Below are 25979 nucleotides of genomic sequence, written 5' to 3'. Positions count from 1 at the left end.
GTCTGGTGCTGGGGTGGGGCAGAGGGGACACAGTCCTCACTCGCATGGAGCAATGGGTGAGGTGGGGAGGGGGCCGCGGACAGGCCACACCAATGCCACGGGACCAAGCAACGCCGGGCAGGGGAGCACGGCTGTGCCCGCTGACAGGAGGCGCCTGCTCCTGCCTGAGTGGCCTGTGGAGGGAGAATAACGCCCCCTAAATTTGTGTCTACTCAGAACCCCAGAATGTGACCTGGTTGGAAACAGGGTCTTTGCAGATGTGAGTGGTTGAGGCTGCCCGAAATGAGATCATCTGGGCTGAGACTGGGCCCCAAATCCAATGGCCGGTGTTTCTCTAAGAGACAGAGAGGAGGGGTTGGAAGCAGACGCACAGGGAGAGACGAAGGCCACGTGAAGCCAGAGGAGAGACTGGAGTGACACGGCTGCAACCCCGGAAACGCCGAAGTGGGAGGGCAGGAAGGGTGCCCCCTGAGCCTCGGGGAGCGCGGAGCTGCCAGTGCCCTGGCCTCAAACGTCAGGCTTCCAGAGCTGGGGGACAGCGAGTGTTCTGTGGTTGTCAGCCAAGTGTGCGGGCCTCTCCGGTGGTAGCCACGGAAACTAAATCTAGGAGGCTTTCCTGCGGAGAGCCATCGGGAGGAGCAGAAGGAGCCAGCCAGGCGACGGGGCAGGGGATCTGCGGGCAGAGGGGCTGGCCTGAGCTAGGCCCAGAGCCTGCGTGCGTCGGGCCCACCAGAGCACCTGCAGGTGGCCAGACGCGATGGGGCCAGTGTCTGGGGCCACAGGGGGGTGGCAGGGGTGCAGCTTCCCGACACTCACCTGGCTGTGATGGTCCTCATCCGTATGCCAATGAAGCGCTTCTTCCAGTCTGGAAAGAGAACACAGCAGCTTTGGTTAAAACCACCATGAGGGTGGGCGGAGTGGCAGGGGCAGAAGGTCACCCATGGGGGCAGAAAGCAGGAGAGGCCATCCCACTGTGAGCTCAGGCACCCAGGGCCGCCTGTCTCCTCTTGTCTACTCTTGAGGCTGGGAGATGTCCTGGCTCCATCTGGTGGCTTCACGCCACTGCGCCATCCAAACACATCAGCTCTGACATCGGCTCTCCCTCTGGGCTCCACACCCAACCCCCAGCAGCCAGCAGGGTTCTCCCCCTGACCTCCATCCTACAGGCCCCCCAGGCTTGCCTTGCTCAGATCCAAATTTGTCAGCTCCCCCGCCTTCCCCCAAATAACATTAATCCACATGCCCAGTGGGCACTGACCGTGTGCCATGCCCTCTGGCTGGAGCGTCACACACCACCCTCAAAGATGGCAGCCTCTCACCCCAGCTGCCCAAGCCAGTGACGTAGCTGGGGCCCTGGGCCCAGAAATCACATCGACACATTCAGAACCATAAGAAAACCCTCAGTATATTTTTAAAATTCCATATTATAAAAGTATGCTTTCTGACCACAATGGAATTAAACTAGAAATCAGTAATAGAAAGCCTCCTAATAACTTATTAAACACTTCTAAATAGCCCATATTTGTAGAACAACCAAAAGGGAAATTAGAAAGTATTTTAAATGAAATAAAAATGAAAATACAACCTATCAAAATTTGTAGGATGCAGGTAAAGCAGTACTTAGGGGAAAATCGTAGTACTAAGAATGCCACCATTAGGAAAGATGAAAAGTCTCAAATCAATGACCTCAGTTTTCATCTTAAAAACTAGAAAAAGATTAAAGGAAACCCAAAGTAATCAGAAAAAAAAAGCACATAATAAAAAGTTGAAATCAATGAGACAGGAAACAGAAATGCAATAGAGAAAAATAAGTGAAAACTAAAAGCTGATTCTTAGAGATCAATAAAATGGATAAGCCTTTAGCCAAACTGATCAGAAAAAGAGAAAAGTTGCAATTATCAATATCAGAAGGAGAAAGGTGGCATCGCTATAGATTCTACATCTATTAAGAGGATAATAAGAGACTATTTCAAATGACTTGACAGCAATAAATTTGATAACTAAGATAAAATGGACAGATTTCTTAAAACTTCCAAATAACCAAAGCTCACTGAGGAAGAAATAGATAACCTGACTAGCCCTCTACCTATTAAAGAAGTTGAAATTATAGATAAAAACCTTTCCACAGAGAAACATCGGGGCCAGACAGTCTCACTGGAGAATTGTACCAGATGTTTAAGAAAGAAACAGTACCGATTCTAAAATAATGTCTCTGCAGAACGGAGAATGAGTGACTGCTTCTGCGGTGTTGTGATTTATAATAAGAAAGGTATATTTTGGTGTCTGACCAGGGTTCCCCTAGCAGAGTCCTAAAACCTTTGCAATTTCCTAAGTGATGAGGAGCAGCTTTTGCTCCCAGCTCTTGAAATAGCCCCAGGACTCTAAAGAATACATGGGTTTCTGTGACTCATAACAGGTCCCCTTTCAACCGCGGTGAGGTGACTTTTGAAAAGCCCCTAAGGACGGGGCCAGTTGTCAGAGGGACCAGCCCTGTGAGGAGAGGGTTGGAACTTTCAACCTCACCCCCTGACCTCTGGGGTGGGGGGAGGTGCTGGAGGTTGTATGACTCTCCAATGGCCAGGGAGTTAACCAATCACGCCCATGTAACGAGGCCTCCAAAACACCCAAAAAGACAGGGCTGGGGAGCTCTAGGCTGGTGACCACGGGGTGGTGTGGGGAGGGTCACGGCCCTGGAGGGCATGGACGCGCCACGCTCTTTCCTGCTCCCTGCCACACACCTCTCTCCCATCGAGCGGCTCCCAGAGTTGTATCCTTTTATCATAAACAGGTGACCTAGGAAGTGAATTGCTCTCCTGAGTTCTGTGAGCTGCTCTGGCAAATGGTCAGAGTCCAGGAGGGAGTCATGGGAGCTGGTCAGTCAGGAGAACAGGTGGCAGCTGGACTTGTGACTGGCACCTAAGGACAAGGGCCAGTCTTGAGAGGCTGAGCCCTTTCCCCGTGGGCCTGACACCGTTCCCCAGGAAGACCGTGTGAGAGCCGAGTTAAATGGTCGGACACCAGCGTGGTGTGGGGACCCCCGTCCCCCACTATTTGGTGATGGGAGTGTCGGAAGAGGAGCAGCGTTGTCGTCGGAACTGGGAGCGGCGGCGGCACGGGAGTGACGCTCTCCCTAAACAACATTTCACCTCGTTACCCTGATACCTAAGCGGGAAAAGAGAGCTGTAGACAGAAGTGACAGATCTTTAAACATCCTCAGCAAGTCGAATTCAACCACATAAAACAGGAAGATGCATCATGAGTCCATGGGGCTCATCCCAGGAAGGCAAGGATGGTTTAACACTCAAAAGTCCACGATGCCATTTTCCACGTTAACAGACGAACGTGAAAACCATCGCCTCAGGAGATGCAGAACCAAACCCAACATCTACTCCCAATAAAAAGTGGAAATAAAAGGGAACTTTTTCAACCTGATGAAGGACATCTAAGCAAAGCCTTTATTAACATCACACTGGATGAGAGACTGGAGAAGTCTCCTGAAGATCTGGAACGAGGCAAGGGTGTTCCTTCTCACCACTGGTACCCAGTATTTCATGGGAGGCTCCAGCCATGCAATTTAAAAAGAAACCGACAGGCATTCAGGTGGGACAGGAAGAAGTCAGACTGTCTTTATCCACAGACTGAATCATCATCCAGGTACAGAAGCGACGGAATTGACAAAGAGCTAGGAGCACAGACAGGTGAGTTACCACGGGTGCAGGATCTCTTAGGATCCACGTACAAAAATCAACTTTACTTGTGCGTTCTAGTAACAGACAATCAGACACTGAAACTTGAAGGAAATACCATTTCTCAAAGCTGCAAAACCGAAACACCTCGGGACAGAGCCGGTGTGAGATGTGTACGGCTCATACACGGAGGACGGGGAACGCCGCTGGGAGGAACCCAAGGAGACAGAAGTGATGGGAAGGGAGCCTGTGCTTGTGCGTCAGAAGATGCCATGTCGTCAAAATGCCAATTCTCCCCATGCTGACTATCAATTCAATGGAACCCCAATCAAACAATCGGCAGGGTTTTGGGGTGGAAATTGGCAAGCCGGTTCTGAAGTCCATATGGATGGAAATCAGGGGATTAGAAGAACCAGAACAACATTAAGGAAGGACTGGTATGGCCTGATTTCAGGGCTTATCATAAAGCCTGGCGCTGCTTAAAGAGGGACAGACAGACAGACACATGGAACAGAACGTGCATATTTTATTGTGGACAAAGTTGCAAAGGCAATTCAGCGGGAAAGGGTAATCACTCCAACAGATGGTGCTGGAGCAATTGAATACCCAAAGCAAAAAAAAAGAATGTTGATCCATACTTTGCACTACTTTTAAAAAATTAATTCAAAATGCATCATAGTCCAAAATTTAAAACCCCGGCAAGTAAAACTTCTGGGAGAACACATAGGAGAAAATCTTCTGGCCTTCAAGGAGCAAAGATTTCTAGACACAACACCAGGTCCATTTACAGACGTGGTAAATCAGACTTTTTCGACATCTATAAAACTTTGCTCTTTAAAGACAGTTAAGGGATTGAGAAGACAAGCCACAGACCAGAGAAAAACCTTGCAGCCCTTTATCTGGTAACGGGCTCCTACCCAGAATGTGTAAAGAACTCTCAAAACGTCATAGGAATACAAACAGCCCCATTTTTGACACGGACAAACTATTTAAACAGACGGTTCCGCAGAAATGATGGCTGGCGCCCGGTGGGAGGGGAAGTCAGGGAGGGTGGGGGCCTGGCGTGGGTCTGGTGGCCCCAGGATGGCTTTGGGGGTACCCCCATGATGTGGAGCCTGGAGAGGTTCCCACAAAGGCCTGGCCATCCTGCCTTAAACTACAAGGAGCGCTGGGGCCGGGGAGGGTCAGCGGGGGGAGGGCCGTGGCCTGGAAGCAGAGAGGAGGCACTCAGCCAGGTGAGTGGCCGGAGGGCATGGTGGGCATGCGCAGGAGGGACAGGCCACAGGCGGGGGACTCGGTGCAGGTGTGGGAGGTGTGGAAGGACGGCCCCGGGGCGCACCCCAAGTGGAGATGTCCACAGCTATAGGCACCCTGCTCTAGATCTAGGCAAGGGGGCCTGGCTGGAAAAAGAACTTTGGAGGCGGGGAAGTAACTGTCTAGACGGCGTTTACGTCCATGACACTGGAGGGGTTCTCAGAGGAAACGGGACAGGCCTGGGGTGGAGGCCTCGGCCCGCCACCCTGCTCCTGACAGGGGCCTGGCCCCTGGTCAGCTTCCTCGAGCCCCAGGGTCATGCTCCGAAAGAGACGGCCGCAGGCAGAGGCCCCACCAAATACTGAGTCCACTGGGTCCCTCTCCCCCGTCCCTAGCCCTGCTCCTGCCTCCTCTGCCCCCGGCTCCGCTTGGGACAAATTCAGAACACTGACACGTGTGACCCGGGGACCCGGGAACGTGCATTCGGACCCCATCGTCCTGTCGCTCCGTCCCCCATAATGCCCTGCAGCTCCTCTCAGCTCCCAGGCCACAGAGGCCAGCGACAGTGGAGAGGCAGGAGGCTTCCCCTCTCCGGGCCGAAGACGACCACCGAGAAACCGTCCCCCACCCCCCGTCACTGAGGGGCAGACACTCCTCACCACCCAGTTCCAGGAACTCAAACTCCCCAGTCCTAAGGCTGGCTGAACCCCCAGGGCCTCCTGGGGATCAGGCAATGTTACAGCCCCCAGAGCAGCATGGTGGTCCCTCTTACCTCAAAAGCCCCCCAGAGACTCCTGTACCCGAACCCCCTGAATGGAACAAGAGCTGAACCTTAACAATCATCTCCTTGATTTAATAAAAAGATGGCTTCTTTTAAAGAATTTTAGATTCACTGGGTAATTTGATATTTTTATTTTAAAAAAGCAGAAGTGAACACCAGAGAATGTTGAATTATAGATTCGGTCATTCAGCTAAGATTTATTGGGCTCTCCAACCAGTCCACATGTCCCGGGAGAGGCGGCAGCTCTGGTGATGGGGGTGAGTGTTTCCTAGGGGTCTGGATGGAGGTCAGTGCTGACAGGGACAGACCCTGTACAACCAGGGAGCAAACTGGCCCCTGGTGGGTCCTGTCTGAGAGAGAAGAGGAGCACAGGCAGGAAGAGAGGGTGCTGTCACCCCATTTCCACCAGAACAAGGACCTCCCTACTCACTCGGTGCGAGTACCGCTCTACCGGCCCCCAGGCAGGCGGCCAAGGTCAAAGGCGCCCCGGGAGCAGGAGGTCATTCCACAGGAAGTCTCAGCTAGTGAAGAGCCAAGGCTCCATGGCTGCAAAGGTGCAGCTCTGGCTCATGCTCTGAGCTCCTGAGCTCCCGAGCAGCCGAGGGGAAAAGAGCGCAGGGGTAGAGGCTGCCTCTGACCAATAAAAGCCTTCGGCTCCTGGCCCTGCCCTGGCTCCCGGCCATCTTCACATGAGGGACCCCAATGACCAGACAGGGTCCTCAACAGCAGTTCTTCACGTGACCGGTCCTCCCGGCGCCGGTCCTGGCTGTGCCGGGCGCTGTGTGCTTGGCTGGCGGAGGGGTGGGGGCGGGGCACACACGCGGGAGCCCCTGCTCTCAGTGAGCTGCTGCTGAGCGGGCTGGGAGGGACAGGGAAGCGACGTGAGGGTGCGAGTGTCGGGCCCAGTCAGGCGTGGGCCGGGCGGGCCAGGAGGCGGCCACAGAGACAGAGGGGCAGTGGGGGGACGTTCACTTGGGCTGAAAAAGAGTAGGAGGCCACCAGGAAAGGGCCTGAGAGCAGAAGCGTGGCCCTCCTCTGGACAGTGGTGTGCCCTCACTGGGGAGCGTCACGTGTGCCGGTCCAGGCCCCCCAGATGGATGCTCATGGCCATGAGGAGTGGGTGGGGGGTGGGGGGGCTGGGCACCCCTGTGCAGAAGGGGTGAGAGATGGGGGCTGAGAGGAGGGTGACTTCGGGGATCAGGGGCTTGGGCTCCACTCTCCTGGAGTACAGGTCACCCTGCCTGGCAGTCCGTATGGCCGGAGGGCAGAAAGAGGAAGAACTTGGGGACGGGCAGAGGGATGGCAGGAAGGGTGGACAGATGGACAGGTGGATGGGAGGAAGGAAGGAAGCACCAGGTTCTGACAAGAATGGAGCAGCCCGGACTTGGGGAGCCCGGGGAGCCCGGGGAGCCCAAGCAGCTGGAGGGGGGAGGGCAGGTCAGAGCTCACCAGCCTGTCTAGAGGGGCCGGTGGTGGGCGTGGCCGTGAAGTCAGAGGGGAGGGAACCCTGAGAGAGGCACACAGCACTGAAGGGCTGGAGCCCGCGGGTGGGTAGGGGGCCAAGCCCTGGCCCCATGTCCCGGCCGCCCCTGGGGGTACTCTCTACCTTTGACTTGCTTGTCCTGGAACTCTGTGAGGAAGCGCGTGATGCGGTCCGAGGGGATGGCGAAGGAGATGCCGGCCGTGACCTTGAGTGTGTTGATGCCGATGACCTCACCGTCCTGGTGTTGGGGAGCAGAGTGGGCGGTCACCACGGGAGTGCCAGCAGCTGCTGCCCCCTGCACAGCCCGGTGTCCGGGCACCGGGGCTGACCTGGCCATCACGCCCCACCGGAGGAGTTCCCCGGCGGCCCAGCAGCTGTCCCCGGACGGCGCTCTCATGCCCACGTCTGGGTCTGGGACCCACAACTCCCCCACCGTTTTCCTCCACACCTGAGCCCCCCTCCTGTGCTGCAGTGCGTTGGCCGCCCCCCGCAGGCAGGGCCCCCTGACCGCGGACACCCCCGGGCAGTGTGCTAAGGGGCTGGAGCCGAGAGAGGGGTGTGACGAGGACTAGGGGGACCAGGCTGCCTCTACTCCTTCCCTCTGGAAGTGGGGCGCAGGCAAGTGGGGCCTGGGAAGCTCGTCTATTTGCAGCTGGCCTCCCCCCTGACCCGCCCTGCTGGTGCTGTGGGTGGGGTCTGCCCTGGCCACCAGGGGGCACCTGCTCCTGCTGTACCCGCATTCCTGCCCATCGCTGGGGCGGCACCCTGGCCAGCTCTCCAGGGGCCCCTCTGGGGGTGGAACTTTGGATCGGGGCACACTTCGTCTGCCTGGACCCCCCGAGCTCCTGCTGTGGGAGGACCCGGGGGGTCTCTCGTTGGCCCTCTTTGCCCATCCCCACTGCCTCCTGGCCCCCCACCTTAAGTCCACCTGCAGGAACTTCCTCGAACAGCAGCGGGATGGCCGGCGCCCTGCCACAAGCCTGCAGGGCTTCTTGGGGTGCAGGATGAACCTCCATCCACATCAGGACCCACGGACCCCAGCTTCCTCCACCACCCGATAGTCCGATCCTTCCCGCTCTGCCTCTCCAGCAAGGGTGCCTGGCTGGGATCCCACCCCGTGTCCCCGCTGTGCCACTTCCTGCATCTCCACAGCCCAGGTTAGATGCTCCCACCTCCAGGGAGCCCTCCCTGGTTCCACATCAGCTGCAAGGCCTCCCTGCCCAGGTCCCTCCAGGGCTCTCTCCCTGCTCCTCACCCGGCACTTGGGCGTGTCCATGTCTGACACCCTCCCCACCCCACAATGGGAGCTGCCCAGGTGGGGACGGCACGGTGACAATTCCCGGGGCCCAGGAGCTATGAAGCGAGCTTCCCGACCTGGAAATCTCACCGGGGATGAGAATGAGCCTGCCTTTAGGGGGGCCCAGGACAGACCTGGGGGAGGGGGACTTGTAGGGAGTGAGCATGAGGACAGCCCCTTACGTCACATGTAAACTCAAGGATGGGGTGTCCAGAGGGGGTGACTGCCCCACGCTGTGTCTCCACAGCCCCAGGGCCCTGATGGGTGCGCGGCCCCAGCCAGGGCTGCTGCTGCCAGCTCACCCTTATTGCTCTGACAGCCACCGGCGTTCCTGGGGGTACGGGGTGGGGCAGGGCAGCACGCACTCTGGGTCACGTCCTTCTGGCCCCCAGCTCGGCTGCTTTCCTAGCCGTCACCTTCACCTCGAAGCTGCCCCCCCAGTTCCGCATAAGCAGAGCCCCAGAAAACCAGAGGCCCCTCCGGGGCTCACTTACCAGGTTCACCAGCGGTCCCCCGGAGTTCCCGTACTGCAGGGGTGGAAACGCCACGTTAGCCGAGCCCCGAACCCCAACCCCAGTGCTCCCGAAGCTTTTCCGTCCAGCTGTCATTCTAACGGCACAGGAACACGGCCAGGTTTCACCCCCTAGCAGCGCGGAAAGGCCCTGTCACTGTCCCCCACTTCATAGATAGGAAAGCTGAGGCCCGCAGAGGCCAAGTGGACGGCGGGCTGATGGTCGGGTCTGACCGGGCAGCGCTCTCCACACAGACCGCCAGCCTCGCTCCAGACTTGCTTCTGCGTCTCTGCCACTCGACAAAGGCTGACGTTCCCAGCATGGTGCCCCAACCACGGCAGACCCCAAGAGGCGGCCAATTTGAGTGCAAAAGTGCCACCCATATACTACTACTGACTTTAAAAAATCCCGACTGGGGTGTGTAATTTGGGCAAAGATAATCAAGGGGCACGGCTGTGCCTCTGCATCTGGAAGGGCTGTCCCCAGCCAGGGCAGCAGCCTCTAACTCCAGGGCAGACCTGCAAGCGGACGTGACGAGGGACGGGGCGGGCCCTGGGGATGGCTGGCGGGCCCCCTCCGAGACCGCTGAGGGGACTCACGTTGATGATGGCGTCCGTCTGCACGTAGTCCATGTCTGAGTCGCGAAGGCCCAGCTCCTTGCCGTCCCGCTGGGCCGTGCTGACGATGCCCGTGGTCACCGTGTTCTGCAGGGCGAAGGGGCTGCCGATGGCCACCACGAACTCTCCAGGCCGCAGGTCCGCCGAGTGGCCCAGCTGCAGTGCCGGGAGCTTTTTCTGGGGGCACAGGGCGGAGGCTCAGCTGTCCGCCTTTGGTAGCGACCGCAGCCAGACCATGGCCAGGCCCCTGCAGGGTGGTCCCAGAAGCTGCTGGGCGGGGCCATCAGGGTGAAGGCCAAGGCCAGGCTGGCCTCCAGCTGACCCACAGGGAACAAGAGGGACCCCGGCTGGCATCCACCTGTGACTGCACTATGGCACCCAGGCGGACCACAGGGTACATCATAAGAAGGACGCACAGAGGGTCCAGCCGGGCACAGCCTCCAAGGCCACCAGCTCATTGGCTGGTCACAGGTCCCTCTGAGAATCTGACAGGAAGTGCCCCACACATCAACTGACATGGGAGACCGGCGGGAACCCCGGGGCCCCACTGAGGACCTTGGAGCCCCGGTTATGGGAGCCTTGACCCCGCTCAACTTCATCTCCTGGTATAGGCACGTAGGGAAACTGAGGCCCAGAGAGATGAAGACACCTAACCAAGCTCCGCCATCCCCTGTGCACTGACACCCTCACATCTCGTTTTTTGGTGTGGGCAGCAGAGCCTGTCCCTCAGTCTGACTCCGGGAGCTCCAAAGTCACCAGCACAGGCTCAGAGGAGCTGCCCCGCCCCGTCAGAGGGGCAGAAGCACGCACACCCATGCACAGGAAATCGGCGCAGGCTGGCGCCCTCCCGCCTGCAGCGCGTCCATTTCCCTGAGCTGGTACTGGGCCCCTCATGTCCGATGTCACCACCGGGGAAGCCGGGGTCCCAGGGACCGCTTGGCACCACTCCTGCAGCTTTTGTGGGCCTGGAATTCTTTCCAGGTCAAAAGCTTTTTAAGAAGGCTCTGGGGATGGCCGTGTCCAGGACACAGGGACCTACCTTGCTGCTGTTTCCCCAGCAGCTGGGAGACCAGGGTGGAGGCGGAGGGACAGGGCGCATGTCCCACATGTTCCCCACCTGCCCCCATCACACCCACGGCACAGCTGCATCCCTGGGGTGGGCCAGGGGGGAGATGGGGCCCTGGGCCTTGGAGGACCCTGTGTGGCAGCCACTGCGGGCCGCGGGCAGCAGCCTCGCCCTCGTCTGACTTGACCTATGGCAGGACTCACAGCCGGGCCCTGGGGCCTCGGTCCCTGCAACTGTCTGGGGCAGGACTGGGCTGGCATGTCACTCGGCTCCGGAGTCCGGGAGGGACCCCCGCCCCGCGCCCCGCTGCCCACTCACACTGGGGTGGATCTGGATGGTGGCAATGTCCGACTTCTTGTCAATGTCTTTGATGGTGGCCTCGTAGGTGTCGCCGTTCTGCAGCTGCACCTTGAGCTGCTGCCGGCCGGACGCGGCGTTGGCCCTGGACACCACGTGGGCGTTGGTGAGGATCAGGCCAGCCTCCGACAGGATGAAGCCGGAGCCACTGGAGAGCGGCACATTGCGGCCGAACAGCGGGTGTCTGTGGGAGGGGACACGGTGACGGCAGAGCCAGCGGCGGGGGTGGGGAGGGGGGTGGGGTGATGAGCACGAGATCGGGGTCCCCCACGCCCAGGTCCAAATCCTGACTCTTCCACTCAGGGGCCGTGGCCCTGGCCGGGTCACTAAGTCTGTCCTATTTTACAGCCACCAAGAGAGGCAGTCATCTCTGACCTGCAATTTGCCGGGTGAGCCATGAGGCCATAAATGTCGGGCCTGTGATGACACAGCCGACACTCGCTGCTCTGACAACAGGACGCCGGAGCCAGACAGACCAGGGTTCTAGTCCCAGGTCCCGCCCCACCTACCTGTGGGGGTGTGGGCAGGCCCTTCAACCTCCTGAGCCACCTCCTCCCCAGCCAGGGAGTGGGGCAACCATCCCTGCTCAGCTCAGCCGAGGGCCCGGGGCCTGGAGGCAGGGCGTCACTCAACACACAGGGCTGTTACTGGCAGCCGGGACGGTCACAGGCAGGTCCCCGGGGAATGTCAGTGTCCCTGAGCGTGAACTGTGCAGGGCGAGGGCCGGTCCTGAGGTGGGGTGGGGTGTGCTACCCGCTCCCTGCAGCTCCTGCTCTCGGCCAGCTGCCTGGAAGCCCCAGGTGGCCAGCCAAGCAGCGCAGGTGGCGGGCTCCGCTCAGCGAATGCCACCGCCCCGCCGTACTGCTGAGGACGCAGGGCACAGGAGCCAGCGAGTCTGGGCTGCAGAGGAACAGTGACAACAGCTCGTGTCGCCAAGCACCGCCTGGGAACCAGCCCGGGGCAGAGTCACTTACTGCTCATGGTAGGCACCCTGCGAGGCAGGCAGGTCTCCCGTTCACAGGTGGGGAAACTGAGGCCCAGAGACAGGAACCACCTGCCTGGCCCAGGCAGGCAAAGGGCAGAGCAGCAGTGGGAACCTGGGATCCTGGGACCAGGCCTCTCCCAGGTGACCACAGCATGTGTCCACCCAGCTCCGAGTGTGCCCTGGGGGGGACTCCACCTAAGTACCTGCCATCGGCGCCTGCCTGGCTGACATGCCCAGGATTTGGTGTTTGCAGGGGTCAGGGGTCACAGCAGAGGCCCCCTCTGGTCGATGATCATCTCGTCTGTGTCTGGAATCTCACCTGTGTCTGGGATCTTGTCTGTGTCTGGGATCTGCCCCCTCCCTCCCAGGACATCCGCCTCTGTGGCTGGCACGGAAACACCACCGCCTGCCTGGGCCGGGCTGCAGTCGGCAGTGAGCTGGCTCAGGGCCGGCGCCTGGGGCCCTCTGCAGAGGTGCGGCCCCCGTCCAGGCCACCTGCAGGGCCAGGGGCTTAGCACAAGTGCCACTTAGCATGTCCTCAATGACACGTCTCAGGGTCTGGGACCCACAGAAAGGCCAGTGGGGGTTCAGTGTGGGGCAGAAGGCTGGGCTCGGCTCCGAGCCCCAGGAGACAAGGGTCGCCTCCCTCGGCACTCAGCAGCTCCGTGCCCTGGGAAGGGCCAGGCCCTGCTCCCACGGGCAGGAAATGGGGACATGGTGGCCTACCCCTGGGGTGCACGGAAAGATGCCGTGGGCAAGAGTGGAAGGGTCTTGCTTGGGGTGCCACCACGGGGGTGGGCAGGGCCTGGCTCTCAGGGTGAGTCCCGAGGGAGCCTGGCTCTCTCTCATCTCCAGGCGGCCCTGCCCTGGGGCTGTCTGAGGAACGGAGGCAAAGCAGCCACCGTAGTAGGGCACACCGGAGGTGTCCAAAGAGACTGCTGTTGTGACAGGGCTGGGCTCCTGCCCTGGGCCCGCTCACCCCCCTGGCGGGGAGCACAGTGCCCGCCCTCCAGAGACGGGGCAGTGACGCCTGATGAGCAGGGGACCCTGGGCTGCGGCCAGGGACTGTGGTCTTTCATTACCTCCCCTTTACTCCAGGGCCCCTCTGGAATATAAGCCTGTAGTAGCTGCTCAGTAAGGTGGCTGAACTGATGAATGAAACCACAGCTGCCACCACTGCGCGCAGCCTGGCGCCTGCAGCCCACGGCGTGTGAGGCTGCTGCCTGCTTCCCTCAGTGAGAGGCTCAGAGCCAGAGCGGGGCGCCCTTCCCAGGGGCACACAGCAGCCAGGAGTCTGGGCGGGGCTCGCCGGACCCCAGCCCACTCTGTCCCCCTCCGCCCCGACGGCCAGAGCGGCACGTAATCCGGACCCCAGCGACGGAGGGGACGCCACGCACCTCAGGAAGAGCTCTATGTGGACCACGGCAGGGGCGATCTTCTCCACCACGTCAGCGATGAAGTTGAACTTGTACCGCGGGCTGCTCAGCTTGTGGAGACCTACACTGGCAGGAAGGACCGGGGCCTCAGTGAGCCCCTCCCGGCGGTGGCCCAGAGCCTGCCGGGGGGAGGGGGGAGGACGCCCCACCTGAGACCCCCACTGGGATCAGAGTCTTTCGGGGACACCCCACACTCAGCAGCACAGTGACACCCAGACATCGGGAACAGGGCTCATTCACCCCAAGAGCTGTTCATGCTGAGCGTCCTCACTCGGCCTCCCTGGAGGCTGCCAGGCCAGCCAGGAGGTCCAGGGAGGGTAGAGCCCTTGCTCTGGGCTGCACAGCGGTGACCTGCAGTGCGGGCGGGGTCTGGGCTGGCCCCCCGGGCCCCAGCGCTTCCATCACACACAGCAACGCCCCTTGCCGGCTTGGGCCCGTCCCGCAGCCTTGGGCTGCAGCAGTGACTGCCCGGGGTCCTCCCTCCTGAGCTTCCCCGGCTGACCACAGTGGAGGCCCCCACGGGCCCCTCCGGGGTTCCCATCTGCATTTCACTCGGCCGCACCCGAGCCTGACTTGCCAGGCAGTTCACAAACTTCTCTGGGACCTTCCCCGGCTCAGATTTCTGCTGCCGTCAGCAGCGGAACTGCTGCCTGCTGGGACCACGGGCTGGAGGCATGTAGTTGGCATGAGGCCCAGCCCCTCAGTCCCCCAGCTCAGGCCTGTGCCAAGGTGCCCCAGGTCCCTGCCAGAGACGGGCGCTATCTGGAACCCGAGCCGTGGTCCCAGGGCCCAGAATGAGCCTGGGGCTGTGAGACCCGCACACCCAGGCCCGGCTGGGCACGGCCACTTTCCAGCTGTGTGGCTTCAGGCAAATCACTTGCCCTCTCTGGGTCTTGACTGTTCACCTAAAAATGAGACTGAAGACCCCTCTCCCCCCACCTGTGGGAACTGGGTGTGAATGTGACCTGCGCTGTGCAAAGCTTTCCGCTGGGGACGCCACCGTCCACCCTGTACCCTGGCACTGGTGAGCAAAGGGGGCCTGCCCGGCAAGTCCAGTGTGGCAGCTGCTGCTTCTCTTGACCCCTGGCACTGAGGGAGCATCAGGGTCGAGAGAAAACCCGGCTCTCCGGGTTGTTTGAAGGGAGGGGAGGTGGCGCTGAGCACCGCTGCCGGGGCTGGCGCAGGCCCACAGGTGCACCCCGAAACATGGGCAGCAGATGCAGACCCTCCCTGTGTCTGGACACACGTCCCAGCTGCTCAGGGGCAGCCAGGGGTGGCCCTCCACCTTCAAAGTGGGGAAACTGGGGCTCAACAAGGGAAACTCTTTGCCTGAAGACACATAACCAGTGAGAGGAGAACCAAGCTCCCTTCCTCAGGGGCCCCTCGCCTCCCACCCAGTGCCCCCCAGGCCCCGATTGTCCATCACGCTTGATCTGGGACTCAGGGACCGCAGGCACACTGGCCCCAGTCTCTGTGGTCAGGGTGGCGAGGAGGGCCCACCCCACCGATCCTTCAATGTCTGCCTTGGGCAGCCCGTGGGCACTGGCCACAGAGGATCCGTCACCCTGAAATCAAAGGCCCCCTGTCTGGGGCGGCCGGAGCCTGGCTGGGAGGCGGGGGCCGTTGGCAGCCATTGCTCAGCTCCTTGTTGATCCAACGGTGGGTAGCCGGGGTGGGGCAGGGTCTAAGGTCAGAAGCAGGTCAGCAAGCAGCCCAGCAGCAGGGCTCCGGGCCCCCGGCACACACAGGGGCTGATCCATGCGGATGGGCAATCCTCCCGGCAGCTCCGCGGCTGAAGCTGCCTGCCAGAGGGCCCAGCTCCGCTCGCCCCACCCGAGACCCTGGGAACCTGTCCTCACTCCCCAGCTTCTAGGCAGAAAGCAGGGAACCAGCCACAGACCCTGCTCCCTGTCCAGGTCTCTCTCCAACACGACACCCCCAGCAGGCCATCCCCGTGGCCCAGGCCCTGGGGGACCCCAACTCCAGGCTGGCAGGATTGGGGCACTTGGCAAGGCCTGTGCCTCTCCCATATATACTGGGGCTTGACTTATCTCAGCCTGAGGCTCATGCCTCCATGTTATGCCGGGGCGGGCAGTCCCGGGTGGGCGAGGCCAGGAGTCACCCCCGCCCCTACTGTGTCACCTGTTGGGCCACTCACCCCAAGTTTCTGCTCTATCACCCACCACTCTGCCTCCACCCTCAAGGACTGCTCCCTGCTTCCCCCCCAAGATGCTCCAGCTTGTCCTGGGCACAGTTCAAATTCCACCTCTTCCAGGCAGCCCTCCGGCAGACTCCTCCCAGTCAGAAGGAGTGTCTCCCTGCTCAGGGCACCCAGCACCATGCCTCCCCCATAGCACCGGCTCTCATGTGCAGTGTATTCAACCCATGAAGGCGGAATGCCTTCCGTGGGGGCATTTTGTGCTGGTTCAGGCCTGTGCCCAGCCACAGACGGCAATGCGAGCAGTGAATGGACAGAGGGAAGCCTGGGGTGCCCCTGACCCAGGCCTGGAACGGCGTGCTGGGCCAGGGAGCAGGACATGCAAAGACACAGCCTCACGCACAGAGGTGGCCGCAGGTAGATGTGGCCGACCCCGACCTGTGCCCTGTGCGACCGGCATAGGGGAATCATACGTCTGATCAGAAGAGGTCGCTTTGCCACCCGGCCTCATCCTGGCTCTCAGTGGCTCCTACAAGGGGGCTGGAAGCCCCTTAGCACGTCTGTCCACCCCGTGCGGGCCCAGGGAGCCCATGCCCGCACTGCTGCGGCCGCACGCTGTCCTCTGCCGAACGCTGTTCTTCCAGCGGGTCTCTCCAGAGATCACTTAAAACAGGCAACACTCCATTGCATACGTGACGCTTTAAATAAAAATTACTCCTGATAAAATACCCAGAAGTAAAAGGCTGGTAGGAAGCACATTCAATATTTCACGGCGGACGTTTGGGGCTGGGAGAGTTGCGAGCGACTTTGCTTTTCACGGGCCTCCAAATTCTCTCCCACAGGCAAATCTGGGCAGAAGGATCTCAAGAAATGGAAAGCCGGGTGGAGGGCTGGGGCTGGGCTGGGGGCGCACACAGACAAAGCGACACTGGGACGCCGTCCCTGCCCCTGCCTGACGGGCTGCAGGAGCGCCAGGGAGAAGCTGACGCGTGCAGCTCCCACCCGGGCACTGGGTCCTTCTGGACAGAGACGTGTCTGCTTCCCCCAGGGTAGTAACCAGCACCGGCGGGGCCTGAAAACACTTCAGAAGGACGGGAGCGAGAGGGCAGGCTGCTCCCCTTGACCCCTGTGACCCTGCACCCCGCAGGTCTGCAAACACCTGCTCACTCAGCAGGTCTTGCAGGAGCACCTCCCAAGTGCAGCATCGTGGTCCGCATTACATCCCAGGAAACTGAGGCCGGAGGGGAAGATTGGTGGGGGTGGGGCTGGGGACAGGACAGGCACTGCCCCAAAGGCCCGCGGACCTCAGCCTGCACCCTCCCTCCCAGACCCCAGGGCCCGGAGCATCCCTTCGGGCTCCCGGGTCAGCCGGCTGGTGACAGGGGCTGAGCCGGGCCCTGTCCCTTTAAGCTGATGGTGGCAGGGGCCGGGGCGGGCTGGGGGTAGGGCCCGGTTCCTGGTCCTTCTCCCCCACACAGATGAATCAGCCCTGAATCAGTGGGAAGGGAGGACGCATTTCCCACTGCCACTTTCCACATGAAAACCTTGGGCCCAGGCTGGGAAGCAGACTGTTTGTTTACTTGGGGGTTGGGACAACCCCCACCCCACCCTGTCCTCGAGCCAAAGTTCTGAAGTCAACAGTCAGTCTCGACCAGACTCAGCTGTTTGCTTTTTTTTTTTTTTTTTTTTTTTTTTTTTTCAAAAATAAACTAACCCGCAGCCCTTGGGCATTTCGGTCGGGAGGAACTTGTCACAGAAAAGCCATCAGGCCAGGTGTCCTGAGGCGCCCCCGGGGACAGGACGGGCACAGCTCGGAGGAGCCAGAGACGGGGGACTGATCCCACTCGCCACGTCCCCACATGGCTGGGCTTCCAGGAGGGCTCAGGGACAGCGCGGACCCTGAGGAGGACTTGCTCTGGGCTGGCTCTGCACAGTCATGACTGCCGTGGACAGGTGGAGAAACTGAGGCTCACCCCCCCCCACAGGCCCGCTCTGGGCTGCTGTGCAGGCTGTGGACCGCACAACCCAGGCCGGCCACTGAGCAAGACCGCAGTGTGGCAGTGACCTCCCCGGAGGTGCGCAGGGCTTGGCCCGCCCAACTGTACAGGTCAGCCCCCCCACAAGGGAGCAGAGCCAGCCTGAGACCCAGTGGCAGACTCCCCGCCCCTTCGTCCGCTGCCCTGTGCCCCCCGGTGGTCAGCTATGGCCTGGGGACGGAGGGGCCGTCCTTAATGCTGACCACAGCCTGCAGTCCAGACGGCGGCTGCTCAGCAGGGCCCTGACGCACCTGGGGTCTGGGTCCCCTTCAAAGCTGCAGCCTTGCCTGCTGCCACTGTCCCGTCTGTCCCCAGCTCTGCTTCCCTAAGCACACATGCTCCAAAGTGCCCCCTGCCTTTGCCCGTCCCCTCGTCCCTCCTCTGGGGAGCGTGCCCTGACTTGGCAGGCTCAGTGACCCGCCGCTCCCCTGCGGGCCCCACGGCTGGTTCCTCCCTCTGTCCCCGTGGCCTGGAGGGCCCTGGCCCACAGCAGGGAGCAGGGAGACAGTGACTGAACGGGCAAGGGGCGTGCGGATGTCCCCCAGGGACGGGGGCAGGCCCCTCCACGGCCCCAGCACCCACTCCCAGTCCCCCCCCCCCCAAAAAAAAGCCAGTCTTTGAAGCCAGGAGCTTCCTCCTGGGTCTAATTAGTTCCCAGACAGTCCCTGTGTTTTCCTTTCTCTTGAAAACTTGCCTGTCCCCAGCAAACCTTCTCCCCCCAGCCAAGGACAGTGGCTTCAGATCACACTGCAGCTGGGCACGGCGTGGGGGGCGCTGGCGGTGGGGCCAGGGTCACCCTCAGGGCCCGGGGCCCTTTTCCCGGGACCCAGCGAGGGCTGCAGCCTAGGCTCCACCCCCCACCCACAGGCCACGCCCACAGCGGCGGGGCTCAGGGCGCATGGGGCTAGTGAACCCTCACCCCTGGTGTGCAATGCGGGCGTCATCAGCCCATTACTCAGGCGAGGAAAAGAGGCTCCAAGAGGTCATGAGACATGAGACCCACCCAAGGCCCCAGCCAGATCCCCTGACCCCTGCCCCAGACTCCCCCCCACTCCGTGCTGGTCCTCAGCCAACGGGACTGGCTGCCGGGCCCCTAGGGGAGCTCAGCCTCCTCGGCGGGCCGGGCGCGGGGCCAGCCTGGCTCCTCCTGCTGTACACTTCGTGGGGACCGCAGCCAACCCCGAGGTGGAGGCCCCTCTGCTCCCAGCTTTATGAGTGAGTCTGCCCGCCCACTCCCTCACAGACAGGCAGGACTCCAGGCCACCCACGGGGTCCACCAAGCCACTGAAGCCGCGGTGGGGTTCATCCTGGGCCCTCCTTCTACAGGAAGCCCCCCGTCCTGATGGGCCCAGCGGCGGACTCCTCTGCATGGACGAGGCCAGCGGCACACCCCCGGGCATGGGGCAGCCCCTCCCCCGCACGACATCCTGCTCCTTCCTTCCTTTCTTGACCAGCCCCTCCCTCTCACAAACTCCGGCTTCGTCAGCAACACCACTTGCCCACATTTAGGTTTGTTTGCACGGACGTCTGCTAGCTTCTGCCTTGTGCAGTGAGTGTTGCTCTGCCCATTTCACAGACGGGAAAACCGAGGAGCGGAGAGCTTAGAGGTGCAGGGGCTTCCCATGGGTCGAGGCGCAGCTGCATGCAGCCCGGGCCCCGAGGCCAGCCCTGCCTGCGGGGCACTGCAGGCCCAGGCGCACAGCCGGGCAGGTGTGCCCTGCACAGCCCCGGGGCCACCTGCTCCCCGTTGCTCCCCCCTACCTTCCGGTATTTGGGGACACACCCACATCCTGGCCACATCTTTGCTGCCCTGAGGACAAGTGGTCAGCGACTTTATTCTCTTACTTGATTGTTCAAAACCCTCACTGAAACCAAGCAGAGGCACTTCCCCTGGCGATGGAGCCCTGCCTGCTGTGCCGAGTACCGGACGGGGATCCAGGGTCTGGGCTCAAGGTCCCAGGGCAGCCCACGGCGCCTGCTGGGCGTAGTCTCACAAAGGGCGGCCCTAGCGGCACCTAAATGCGCCTGCATAAGCCTTCACGAGCAGGGAGGATGGGCCCGGTGTCTCTCCCTGTGACCCTAGTAAAACCTGGTGGCTTCCCTCCCACAAAGCAGGTCCCAGGAGGAGGTGGCACTCAGACCCTCGGTCAGGACTCAGGGGGCTTGCTCAGCCAGTGGCCCGCCCACCCCCCTGTCCAGTCTGCAGGAACCCCAGGCCTCTGGAAAGCTGAGCGGTGCTTGCTTGCCCTCATTCTCTGGGGCTCCCACAGCTGGCGAGCTGGCGGCCACCGAGGGAAGTGTGCCAGGCTGGCCGGGCAGGACCAGCGTGTCGGCAGGGCACCTCGGGCTCCAGCTCAGCCAGCCTGGCGCTCTCAGTCCGACCATGCTCTGTTTGTCCCCAAGTGGCCAGTGTCCCCTCCAGGTCCCCTCACTTGTGAACTTGAAGGCCAGGGCGGGGACTTGGACTTGGGCTGTGCAGGGTGGGGCTGCAGCCGCTGCGCAGGTCATGGAGGGGCTCCCCATTAGGCTGGGGAGGGGATGAGCCTGTTGCCCTGTCTGGAACACAGGCCACGCCCTCCCAGTGACACATATGGCACCACAGCCGCTGTCACAGACGGAGCCACACCTCAGCCAGGCTCTTGTGACGGAGCCCTGCCCCACCGGACACCCTGTCACCGGAGACCCCGCCTGGACCTAACCTGACTCACGCCCTCGCCTCTCCTAGTCCGCTCCTCCCAGGGCCCCACCATTGCTCCGCCCTGGCACTGCCCCCAACCCCCCAACCCCCGTCAGTGCTGAGACCCCAATGCCCCTGAAGCCTGCCCCCCACCTCCAGGTGTCAGCAGGCCTCGTCAGCTCTCACACCCAGCACTGGCCTCTGGCTGGCCGGGTCCCTGTACCCACTGGGCACGCCTGTTGCCCATTAGCCCTCCTTGGCTGCCACTCCACCCAAACAATGGGTCACCCTCCGGCTCCTCACTGGCCCCCTCCTACGCCCAGGCTTCTGCCACCCTGCCACCTCCTCCCGGAGCACTCCCGGATGCACCCCTCGCCTGGGTTCCACACAGCGTCATGTGTCCCTCACAATGCGGGACTGGGGCTTTCTCAGGGCTCTGCTAGTGGGGGTGACAGTGGACAGGACGTGGAGGCCAGACTGCACCAAGCCCACAGGCCGCACCAGAGGTCTGTGCTTGGTGCTGAAGGCGGTGGGAGCCACAGCCGGGCCTTTGGGAGGCAGGAGCGATCCAAGCCTCCGTGTGCGGAGGTGCGTGGGCAGGCCAGCCCCGAGGGGGTGCCCCAAGGCCGGCATGCGGAACCCAAAGGGAGAGCAGCGGGCGAGGGTGCTGCCTAGGCCAAGCCCTGGCGGGGGCCCGCTGCTTAGCACCCTGGGCTGCCCACCCCTCTCTGGCGGGCCTCCTGCCTCCCAGTGGGCTTGGCGCCGGCAGCCCAGCCAGGACCAGATGCTGCCGCTCAGCTCTGCTGTCCTGAGGGAGAGATGTGGGGGAGGCGTCGTACTGCCTGACTTGCTAAGAGGATTAAAAATCAAAAGCCAAGCAAAGCTCTTAAATAAATAAAACCGAGAGCCACAGTAGGAACCTGCTCCGGGGTTGCACGGTAAGAGCTGATTATTAAATGCCACGTTGTAAACCGCCCCGGGGCTCTAAATTCTGAATTAATTGCTCACTCAAAGGCCTGTTTGTCTGCAGCTGAGGCAGACTGGCAGTGAGGAGCCCAAGGCTCTGGAGTGGAAAGGGGAGACTCTGCTCTGTGCAGACGCCCCGAACACCTTCACCAGGGACCAGCGCTGCCTCCCCAGACAGGTGGTGAGCCCCCCGCCATGGGGGGCATGCAAGGATGGTCGGAGAGTCGTAGGAAACCTACACATCATGTGGTGACCCACAGCACCTACTATGCGCCAGGCACCGGGCCTGGTCTGGCAGGGAACAAACAGACTGCCCCCCGCCCTGTGGGGCTCAGAGCCTGGTCAAGACAGAGAAGGCGTTGTGTCAGAGGTGGGGTGAGGGTGCAAAGGGGGGCCCGGGTGTGCCCATGAGGCTACCAAAAGGGGTTACCCAGGCATGGTGGTCAGGGAAGGCAGCTCAGGGGTGGAGGGACGTCTAGGCAAAGGCAGGATGAAGACTCGGCCACGTGAAGGTGAGGGAATGGGAATCTTCAGCAGCAGCACCGCAGTGCAAAGGTCCTGAGGTGGGACGGAGCCCGGAGCACAGAGGGTGAGACGGTGTTCGGGGTGGGAGGGGCCAGATGGCAGGGGGACTCATGGGTCAGGGTAGGTGTTGGGGAGCTGGGGAGGGCATCCCACTGGTGACAGGCAGGGCCAGGTTTATCGAGGTGGTCCTGGCTGCTGTGTGCGGAGGTGCTCAGAGGGAGGGGGCGAGAATGGGGCTGGACGTGGAGGCCAGCGTGGCCAGGGCAACAGGAGCGGTGCCCGGCTAGGGCACATTTCAAGTGGAGCTAAAGCCTCGGCCGTGGATGCGAGCTAAGTGATATGGAGAAGTGGAGGGTCAAAAGTGACAAGGCTTCGGACCCAGACTTCCCAGGGTGGTCCTCTTGGCGGAGGGCCGTGGCCAGCTGAGACACAGGACTCCGGCTCAGAAAAGAGACAGGGGCTGGAGACAGGACCCTGAGTCAGCAGCCCCTGGGTGCACGCGGAGACAGGCCCGGGTGAGGGTACAGCTGGTGGGCAGAGACTCACCCGCTCTGATGTGGGGGATTCACCCAGTGACCTCTGGTCAGTACCTCCAGAGGGCAGAGCAGAACCAGCCAGTGACACCCTGGAAGCTGATCAGAACGGAGCTGGAGACCCCAGCCTGACACTGACCCCCGGCCTTGGGGACCCTGCTTCCTCCCAGCTGCAGAAGAAAGCCCAGGACCCCAGAGAGTGTGGCTTCCAAAGTCAGCCAGACCGGATGCCAGGCCTGGCTCGGTCACTTCCTGGCCGACTGACCTCTCCCTGCCCCTGTGGGCACGTCTGTGGTGTAGGAAGGACCAGATGCGCAGAGGCAAACAAGGCGGCACTGGCCAGAGACCTGGCCCCATAAGGACCCCGGAAGGACGGGACTTTGCTTGTGTACCCAGCGGAATCCTAAGGTCAGAGCCAGATGGCACTCCCAGGACCCTGGACTGTCCGGTTCTCCCTTCTCCAGTGACGCCTCATGCCCTGCCCCCCCCCACCCCATCCTTTGTCTAGAGAGCCCCCCTCACCTCCCACCGCTCAGCACAGGAGCACCCCTGCCCTGCATGGGGGCAGATTGCTAGGGGCAGCGGTCATAAGAGTAATACTAGCACATGAACTGACGCCACCATTCACCCCACTTTACAGATGGGGAAACTGAGGCTAAGTAACTTGTCTAAGGCCATTGCGAGTACGAGGCATCCCGGTTCCCCAGCCCATGACGCCCCGCCCAACCACCCCCTGCCCGCTGCTTCCCTCTCCTCCCCGTCCCCCGTGTCTTCCTGACCCTTGGAGTTTCTCGAGGGCACAGCGTCTGCCTCGTGGAGGTGCCTTGTCACCAGCCCGGGGCCAGCCTGACCCCAGAGAAGGTACGTCACAGAGGCAGACACAGGGGGTCAGGAATGAGCGTTTCAAGTGCCTAGACCACCTCCACCCCACCCCCGCTTGCCCCCAGGTCCTGGAGTCTCGTTTTAATGTGTCCACCACATGGGGGGCCAGGGTTCGGGAGGGGCCCCGCCGACACAACCACGCTGCTGTGGGCAGGTACCCACCCTGAGCCTCTACCTCTCAGACCTGTCAGCGTGGCCTGAGATGGGCCCACCGGTACCAAGCCCCAGAGCAGATGGGCCACCCCCGAGGGTGCAGCAGGCACCCCTTCATTGACAGCACCCCACGACAGCCAGGGATGCCACGCTCGCCTCCCCCCATCCTGGGCACAAGCTAAACATGAGTCTGATGCATCGCCCTCCCCTCCCCAGAGTCTGGGGATGGCTCCCCCAAAGAGTCACAGCCAGTCCCGTTTACGCTTCCCAGACTGGGCTCCCTGGAACCCTGGTGTGCCAGGATGAGGTCATGTATGTCCTGCCGGGAGAGAGGAGCCCGCTGTTGAAATTCTCTTGGGAAGCCCTGGGCTTATCATGTGTGCACACGCATGTGAACATGTATGCACGTATGCTCATTTGTGTTCACGCGTGTGCATTTGTGCATGTGTGTTTTCTTACTGCAGGCTTTCTCAGAACCTCTGATAGAATCAATGAAACTCCCCACTGCAGAGAGAGCATTCCCTTTTTTAGTCTTTTTAGGCCTCAGGACACGTATTTTCAGAACACCAGGCATTTTGGGAAGCCTGGTCTACAGAATGGAGTCTAAGTCATCAGCACGACGTTATGGCCCCTGTCATCCACCCCGCTGACTTGCCCAGCCTCGGGTGTCACACACAGGCACCCACATGGACACACGTGTGCACACATGCACAGTTGCACGCATGCGCACACACAACATGCACTGGCGCACACAGTATCCCCTACACACCAGCTGCTCGGGGCTATGTGTCCTTCCCATGTGCTCACCACGCACAGCCAGCTTCCACGAGCTGGGTCATGTGACCTCCTCTGCCCACACGCATTTCCCTCTGCTACCTGGAAGGCGTGTCCTCAGCCGAGGCGCCCCTCATCCCTGAAGGCTCCCCCTGAAGCTGCAGGCTGGGGGCCCACACGATGTCTGTGGACACCTGCTAACCCATGCTGGAGCCTGCCTTCCTAAGGGGCATCCTAAGCAAATAAGGGGACCGTGTGATTTTCTAGCACTTTCTTCCAGGGACAGGGTCAGCCTGGGTAGCAAAAAGCAACCCGGGGCCAACTCCAGGTCAGGGGAGCTGCTCTGGGGGGAAGGGACTGCGAAAGTGCCTTTCCCAAGCCTCTCCTGGAGCCGCAAGCACCGCGGCCGCGTGCTCTCTCGGGGCTCCCAGAGGGCCCGCTGCAGGCACGCTTTTAAGTGCAGCGAACAAGAAAACCGGCGCTGACTGTTGCTCCGGAGGGCGCCCTGGCCGCGCTGTAGGCCAGGAAAGACTGCTTTTCGCCCAACACCTTGACAGAGCGGGGATAAGCCAGCCTTGGGGGGGGGGGGGGAATGAGGCGCGAGGCGAGCCAAGGCCCCTTGGGGTGGCCGGGAGAGCATGGGGTTCATTTTTGGCTGCTTCAGTGACCTCGGAGACAGCAGTTTAGCCCGTCTGGGCCTCAGTGTCCCCACCTGGAGAACCACAGGGCTGGCTAGGTCATTCCCAATGGGCCTTCCGGTTGTGCCCAGGCGTGGCAGGCCCTGACGCTCTACCCTAGCTCAGAGCCTCGGTTTCTCCGGGAGAAGGCTTCGGGTCCCCTCCCCCGCCTGCGGTCTACCCCGGCGGGAGCACTTACCCAATGGGCAGGCCCCCTTCTGTAGCTGGCGCACAGGTGACCCGGAGACCTGCAGCGAGCGCCGGCTGGCCGCCTGCAGTGCGCACACGTTGGCATAGGTGTGCCCGTCGGTGCCACACACGGCGTGCGCCCAGCGGCAGCGACACGCGCCGCGCGTGCACTCCAGGCTCTCCCCGCACGGCGAGTCCAGAGGGCCGCCGCACGGCTCGCCCTCGCTGGCGGCGCACACCAGGCAGCAGTTGCAGACGTCGGGCACGTAGCCGCCGGGGCAGCGGGGGCTCGGGCACCGCGACACATCGCAGCGCGTGGAGCACGGCCCCGCCGGGGACTCCCGGGCCAGCGCCAGCGCGGCCAGCGCGGCCAGGAGCAGCGCCCGCGCCAGCATAGCAGACGGGCCGGCGGCGGGCGGCAACGCGGGGGACCGGCCGGGGGCCAGCGGGGACACCGAGGCCGCGCCGGGGCCGGGGCCGGGGGCCGGGCGCCTGCGTTGGGGCCGGGGACGGGCGCGCGGCCACATGCGCCAGCGGCTCAGGCGGGCGGATGCCGGGACCGCAGGGGCATGACCGGGTCGCGAGGACAAGAGAGGCGCCCGCTCCCTCCGGGCGACAGTCTTGGAAAGGGAGCCCAACTGCCTTTAAAGGCGAAGCCCGGCCCGCCCCCGCTGGAAGGCGAGGCCCGCCCCTCCGCCGGCCCCGCCCCCTGCCCAAACGGCCCCCGCCTGGCCTTCGGGGCTTGGACCCACTCGGCAGCGGCAGGACTGGGCCTGCCTGGTCTGGGAAACCCCTTGACGGATGTACTGTGACCTAGAAGGGTGGGAGCCACGGGGGGGAGAGGCCACCAGGGTGCAGGTCTCAGGAACCCCGGGAGTCCCTGCACCACGCATGTCCATGTTCAGGGCTCCAGAGGCCTGAGCTGCTTCTGTCCC

At 62.0% G+C, this 25979-nt stretch overlaps 1 protein-coding gene across 3 annotated transcripts in view; it reads right to left on the bottom strand.

Annotated features, from left to right (window-relative positions):
• HTRA3 (HtrA serine peptidase 3) overlaps window positions 1–25653 on the bottom strand; it is a 30556-nt gene extending 4903 nt beyond the window's left edge. For 2 of the 3 annotated variants that reach the window (XM_090267126.1, XM_090267127.1), the window contains exons 1-7: window positions 25055–25653; window positions 13436–13535; window positions 11015–11237; window positions 9613–9807; window positions 8996–9028; window positions 7328–7442; window positions 817–865 (exon numbers count right to left, since the gene is read on the bottom strand). In XM_090267126.1, coding sequence (XP_090123252.1) covers window positions 817–865; window positions 7328–7442; window positions 8996–9028; window positions 9613–9807; window positions 11015–11237; window positions 13436–13535; window positions 25055–25571 — 1232 coding nt within the window. In that variant the 5' untranslated portion in view covers window positions 25572–25653. Of the gene's footprint in view, window positions 1–816; window positions 866–5837; window positions 6581–7327; window positions 7443–8995; window positions 9029–9612; window positions 9808–11014; window positions 11238–13435; window positions 13536–25054 lie in introns of those variants that run through there. The other variant, XM_090267128.1, reaches the window with a different exon arrangement.
• Window positions 25654–25979: the final 326 nt, after the last annotated feature.

Source organism: Furipterus horrens, unplaced genomic scaffold (assembly GCF_987537825.1).
Source record: "Furipterus horrens unplaced genomic scaffold, mFurHor1.1.pri manual_scaffold_2, whole genome shotgun sequence".
Classification (NCBI taxonomy): Eukaryota; Metazoa; Chordata; class Mammalia; order Chiroptera; family Furipteridae; genus Furipterus; species Furipterus horrens.
Note: the sequence above shows the minus strand (reverse complement) of the source record. Positions and strands in the feature narration are given on the sequence as shown.